At 53.2% G+C, this 6,759-nt stretch overlaps 1 protein-coding gene across 1 annotated transcript; it reads right to left on the bottom strand.

Moving 5' to 3' along the window:
- Positions 1 to 1,245: 1,245 nt before the first annotated feature.
- LOC117359690 lies at positions 1,246 to 6,442 on the bottom strand. The gene is made up of 3 exons (XM_033942907.1): positions 6,344 to 6,442; positions 5,276 to 5,570; positions 1,246 to 1,823 (listed from the first exon to the last, which is right to left on the bottom strand). Exons 1-3 carry the CDS (start codon positions 6,440 to 6,442, stop codon positions 1,246 to 1,248), a joined length of 972 nt encoding a protein of 323 aa, XP_033798798.1.
- Positions 6,443 to 6,759: the final 317 nt, after the last annotated feature.

Raw genomic sequence — 6,759 nt, 5'->3', positions numbered from 1 at the left:
GTGAGTCAAAGCATCTATGTAAACTGTTTTTCTTATTATTTTTTCCCTCACATATATCTATTAGTAAAATATCTATTTTATTTGTATTTATAGTTAAAGGAACATTGAGAAAACACTGAAGAAATACTGTAACATCGGGATCTGGATAGTCCCATCATGTTGTCCATCTCCCTCCTTTTCCTACCCCATATTAATAAAACAACACACCTTATTGTGGTAAATAGCCGCAGCTCTTTATTATATCACATTAACCCATAAATACATTTGCATAAATTAACATCATTAACACATTGAACCTTAATTAACAATGAACCTCAGCAAGCTCCTCCCGAGCTACCCTGTGTAACAGTACCTTTGCCCCCGACCCCGCCACCAACAGCAAGTGTCTGAGGGGTGGCATGACCTCATGCCCCTTTAACCCGGGTCACCTGACCCCAAGGCACGGCTCCCAGCCGGCCCACCGCTCATCGCCGGATGAGCCCCAGCACCCAGTAGCTCGGGAGACCCGCCTCACACACCACGAAGTTCACCACAGGGAGGGAGGGCGGGACAAAAATATGCCTTGGAGGACCTGCAATGAACTCAGTCCTCCTAGGCTCATGCTTAAACTTTAAGTAAAACGCCCCCCTTTTCCTGCACTATCCAATCCCTGCCTCTCCTTTTGGCGCGAACCCCTCCCCTTCTTCCATATAATTCCTTCTAACTGTTCTTCTCTACCAACCCCCCCCCCCCTTCTTCCCTACCTTGCCTGCAAGCAACACACGGGCCTCCCAGCCCCGTGTTACTCTCCGCCCTTTGAGACCAGCTCTCGGGCTCCTTCTAACATCGGGATCTGGATAGTCCCATCATGTTGTCCATCTCCCTCCTTTTCCTACCCCATATTAATAAAACAACACACCTTATTGTGGTAAATAGCCGCAGCTCTTTATTATATCACATTAACCCATAAATACATTTGCATAAATTAACATCATTAACACATTGAACCTTAATTAACAATGAACCTCAGCAAGCTCCTCCCGAGCTACCCTGTGTAACAGTACCTTTGCCCCCGACCCCGCCACCAACAGCAAGTGTCTGAGGGGTGGCATGACCTCATGCCCCTTTAACCCGGGTCACCTGACCCCAAGGCACGGCTCCCAGCCGGCCCACCGCTCATCGCCGGATGAGCCCCAGCACCCAGTAGCTCGGGAGACCCGCCACAGGCCTGTACAAACAGGCCCTCCCCCAAAAGAGCAGCGACTACTACCGAGCACTGAGAAACCTCTCACAACTGGACGCAAAATCATCCAGCAAAAGGTCCCACCCCACATCCGACAAGTGAACCCCATCTGTATGAAACAAACCAAAACAATTAACATCAACCCAATCATGCAGTATCTGCCACCCTCCATGACCAACCACCCATTTCCCAACTTGTCTGTTAAGCTTGGCCAGGCCCCTCGTCCAACGTCGGGACGCTATACGACGTGGACGAGGCACAATGTCAGACCATACGAGCAACACCCCCGGGAACCAATCCCACACCACCCGCAGATCATCCTTGATCCTATTGACCAAGTCCTTTCCCGTCCAGGCATCCACATCATTACCCCCCAAATGGATCAGCAGTATGTCAGGATGACTAGTCCGGGATCGCAGATCAGTCAACAAGACCAACAGCTGACTCCAACGCATCCCACGTTGTCCCCACCAGGAAACACGAAGTCCCAAATGCCCCAGTCCGAGATGACGACCACCTGGGCGGATACCTGCACGTTCGCTAGCCCAGTGGATGAAAGAATGGCCCACGATCCACATAGAATAGGAACGGGAACTGGGAGCTGAAAAGAGAATAAAACAAAACAAATCAAACCCCCTGCCAATGGGCCTTTATGAAAATCCCATTACTGAGACCCTCGCGCAACAAGGCCCCCAGCACCTGCACCCTCACTACGAATATAACCCCGAAAGGCATTTGAAACCCACCGCCCCAATCTCTGGATGCCCTCCCCAGACATACCAGCCCTATTAGCACTCGTGGCAGCACCAATCCTGAAGGAATGAGTTCCGAAATCAGCCGGATTCATACCACAACGCACCAACACTAAATTGAGTACAGCCCGAAACTGGTAACGCGTCAAAGGGGCGCCATCAGCATGTACAAACAATATCTGAGTGCTAGAGGGTCGAATGGCTAAGTAACCACGCATCCGCAACACCGGACAAGACAAACAGCCAGACACAGCGTGCAGCACCACCCAATGCCCAACACCACACTGATCAGTCTTAGAGCTAACAATATGCAACCGTAACACCGAATCCTGCAAAGCCACATGCTGAATCCGAAGTCCCCGTGGGACTCCTCCAGAAGCCGGACCTACGACTAACTCACTAACCCGTAAGGCACCAAAAAAGGCAATGGAAAAAGCCGCCTGAAATAAACAGGCCTCAAAAGACGAGTTGGCAACCTCAGGCAATACCGCCAACAGACGTAAAAGTAACTCATGAGTAACAGGCAACCTCGAGTCACGCTGCTGAGGAAGAACGCTACCTAATGCCCGTAGCAACCGTTGGACCAAAAAACTAGATACTGGGCAAGCCCAACCCAAGGCCCTGCAGAAAAAAGAAAAACCCGCCAATTGACCACGCACAACACCCCGAGAAACCCGCTCCCGAAAAGAAGACAGCACGAAATCCTCCAATAAGGATTCGGCCACATCTCCCGGACACCAACCCCTATCAGCTAAGAAAGCTGCTACCGCCCGAAACCCCGCTGAATAGCGTGACCACGTAGAAGATGCTACAGACAAACGGAGCATCGTCCAGACTCCTTCCCGACCAGGCTCCACAAACGCGCTGGCATCCGCGAACCGTCTGCTCGAGCTCCTGGCGCCAGCCGACGAAACTGCAAAAAATTGAAACGAGACAAAGCATCAGCAATGCCATTTTGCAAACCCGGAACATGGCGAGCACGAACAAACAAATTCAACCGCAAACAGCGCAAAACCAACTCCCGCATGAGCGCATTCACCGCCAAACAGCGCGCCGCCTGACGATTAACGACCTCCACAACTCCCAAATTGTCACACCAAAATACCACCCGTCTATTACGCAAAACACCCGCCCAGAGCTCACAAGCCACTATGAGCGGGAACAATTCCAACAAGGTAATATTCTTTGTAACGCCGGCCCGCACCCACTCCTCAGGCCAACGCTCCGCACACCAGTCTCCATTGCAATACAGACCGAAACCAACACCCCCTGCCGCATCTGAAAACAGCTCAAGGTCAACGCTAGAAATCTCAGGTGCCAGCATCGGCACAGTCCCATTAAAATCCCGAAGAAAAACTGACCACATACGCAAATCGGCACGGACACCCACAGGGAGACGCAAAAAATGATGACGATCCCGTACCCCTGCCGTTGAAGCTGCCAACCGACGTGAAAAAGCCCTCCCCATAGGAAGAACTCGACAGGCAAAATTAAGAGACCCCAACAAAGACTGAATCGTATGCAAGGTAGATTTAGGAGCAAGAATCACCTGCTCAATGAGTCCGAGTAATTGACGAACTTTTAACACAGGCAGCCGCGTCACTAACGCCTCTGTGTCCAATTCTATCCCCAAAAACACCAAAGAAGTAACCGGCCCCTCCGATTTGTCACGAGCTAAAGGCACACCAAAATCCTCTGCCAAATCCTCAAAAACCTGCGTAAGACGCTCACAAACCCCACTACTCCCTGCACCAATAAACAAGAAGTCATCCAGATAATGTACAACTGAGTCAACACCCACCTGTTGAACTAAGACCCAATGCAAGAATGAACTGAACATTTCAAAGTAAGCACACGAAATGGAACAGCCCATGGGCAAACACCGGTCATAAAAATACAAACCGTCAAAACGAAAACCCAATAACGGGTAAGCCCGCGGATGAATGGGTAGCAATCGGAATGCCGATTCGATATCCACCTTAGCCAGCAAAGCACCACGTCCGACAGAGACAATAAGCCTCAATGCACTATCCAAAGAGGCATACCGCACAGTGCAAAGATCTTTGGGAATACCGTCATTAACCGACCGACCAACAGGCCGAGACAAGTTATGAATGAGACGATACTGCCCCGGCACTTTCTTAGGAATCACTGCCAGAGGCGAAATCTTCATGCTGGAAAAAGGGGGAACACGATAAGGACCCGCAATGCGCCCCAATCGAATCTCAGCAGACAACTTATCCCACACAATACCACGTAAAGTGGACACCGAAGATGAGTTTTGAACCCGCGCCGCCGACACCTCCCCCAAAAAAGGAATATCAAAACCTTCTGTAAACCCTGCCTCCAAAATATCCGCCACCCTCCGTCGCCTATAACTGTGCAACCACGGGCGCATAGCTCCAACCCGAATCGGAGTAGGCACCACAACCGAAACATCACTTCGCAACTCCCGCAGCTGCTCCACTGACCCGTTTAGGACATTTAACGGCCGCGTGGGATTGACCACAGATGGAGCAGGCGTGACGAAATTTACAGTCGGAGAAGGGACAGTTGGATTTATTAAATTTCCAACACACGTCGGAACCTGCTGAAGGACTCCCCCCCGACCCCCCGCGAAAGGGCCGAACACTCCCAGGACTCCCAAAAGTCCGCACCGGCGCCCCCGATATAGATTTGGAAGCCATATGTGTAAGCCAGAGATTCACATCCTGAGAACCCCAAGACATGAAACTATTTTCTTCCATTTTGTCCCTGAAGGCTTCGTCATAGTTCAACCAAGCCCACCCGCCGAAGCGCTGATAGGAATCCAAAATCGAATCCGCATAGGACAACAATAAACCGGCATCCTGTGGAGTAGCACGACCCCACACACTCGCTAACCGTAAAAAAGCACGTATCCAATTAATAATGGAACGAGCAACTGGAAAGGGTTTAACCTCCTTCCCGTCCCGCTTAGATTTCCTATGCCTCTTCCTATGGGCTCTACCCTCCATGAGGCGAAAAATATCCAAGCAGGACCGCCGGCGAATTTTCCGCCGCAAGTCCCGAGGAACCTTTTCCCACAATTCAGTAAGTGCCACTAGAGCCGGCGCACCCCGGACTTCCCCTGTAGATGCCTCCCCACTACCCGCACCAGTAGAGTCCACACCTCCTGTAGGCCTAGCTTCCACAGAAGAGGCAGACGACGAGCCCGACGAAGAAGACCCAGACGACGAGGAAGACGAACCCCTATGCCGTCGCCTGCGTTTCTTACGCCGCGCCTTCCCCCCACCAGCAACCTGAGCAGGCGCCTTAGTACCTGTAGTAGAAGCTCCCGGAACTCCAGCAGACCCTCCAGAGACGCCTTGGCCAGCAGTCCCCACCACGGAAGAAACATCAGAAGCGAGCACCGAGCCGCCACGAACAGCAACCTCCGGCATCTGGGATGAACTGTGCAGAGAATCCGCAGTGCCCCCGCCAGCAACTGCAGCAGCCCTCAGCGTCGATCCACGCTCCGTAGTAGAACAGCCAGGTCTCTCAGTAACTCCAGGACTGCCGACAGCTCCCAATCCATCCGTCTGCACCAGCTGTCCTCCCGGAAGGATACACGCAACCTGTGGAGACCAAGAAACAGAGGCAGGACCAGGAAAACAAAACCCGGGCATACCAACAGGAACTCCCCATCCCGCTCCATAACCGGCCCCAGGCACCATCCCCAAGGGAATGTTCCCCGGCACTCCACCTCCCCAATGGGAAACCGAAGGCAGCAAACCTCCCCCCGACGAACTAGCTCCCCATGAACCCGCCCCCCAACTCGGAGTCCAACTGCCCGAAAACAAACCAGGGAACGTCCCAGCAGACCCCCCACCAGTACCGGACATAAAACCAGACGCACTGGGAACAGGTATAAATCCAGGTGCACCCATCCCCCGACCCAATCCAAAAACCCCAGGAGATCCACAAGCCTCACCACGACCCCCAGCCAGCAACCCAGTAGAGACAGCGCTTTCACCTAAAACCCCAGAGCAAGAGGGCTCAGAGACAGAGGCTGCAACAGACATGTCCCTGCCCCCAACAGCCGCCTCACTCGCCGAAGCTAAGTCTCCCCCTGTCTCCCTGTGCAGCCCGTTCCTGCACGAACCATCACCCCTGGCAACCGCTGCAAAAGCCCCGCCCCCGACTCCTCTAACGAACTGCGGCCGGCCGGAACAGCTCCCAACTCACTGCCCGACGCCCTAGACTTACGGCGGGCCTTCCCCGCCACAGGAAGGAACCCCGAACGAGTCCCCCGGTTGACCCCCGCACCAGCCATGGCTAAAGCCGACAGTGCCTCGATCTTGGACCGCCGGACAGGCTGAACACGCTCCTCACCCAAACCCCCACCAACCTGCTCCAGCGGCTCCTCCGCGAACGAGTCCCCAGCTAAGAAGGACACTTCAACTTCCTCCACCTCTCCACGCTCTTCAACCCGACTGGAGGACTCCATAACCGCACCCCCGAATCAGCGAACCAGGACAAAGCTCCGGTAAGGCACAAAAATATGCCTTGGAGGACCTGCAATGAACTCAGTCCTCCTAGGCTCATGCTTAAACTTTAAGTAAAACGCCCCCCTTTTCCTGCACTATCCAATCCCTGCCTCTCCTTTTGGCGCGAACCCCTCCCCTTCTTCCATATAATTCCTTCTAACTGTTCTTCTCTACCAACCCCCCCCCCCCCTTCTTCCCTACCTTGCCTGCAAGCAACACACGGGCCTCCCAGCCCCGTGTTACTCTCCGCCCTTTGAGACCAGCTCTCGGGCTCCTT

The sequence above is a fragment of the Geotrypetes seraphini genome, chromosome 4 (assembly GCF_902459505.1).
Source record: "Geotrypetes seraphini chromosome 4, aGeoSer1.1, whole genome shotgun sequence".
Classification (NCBI taxonomy): domain Eukaryota; kingdom Metazoa; phylum Chordata; class Amphibia; order Gymnophiona; family Dermophiidae; genus Geotrypetes; species Geotrypetes seraphini.
Note: the sequence above shows the minus strand (reverse complement) of the source record. Positions and strands in the feature narration are given on the sequence as shown.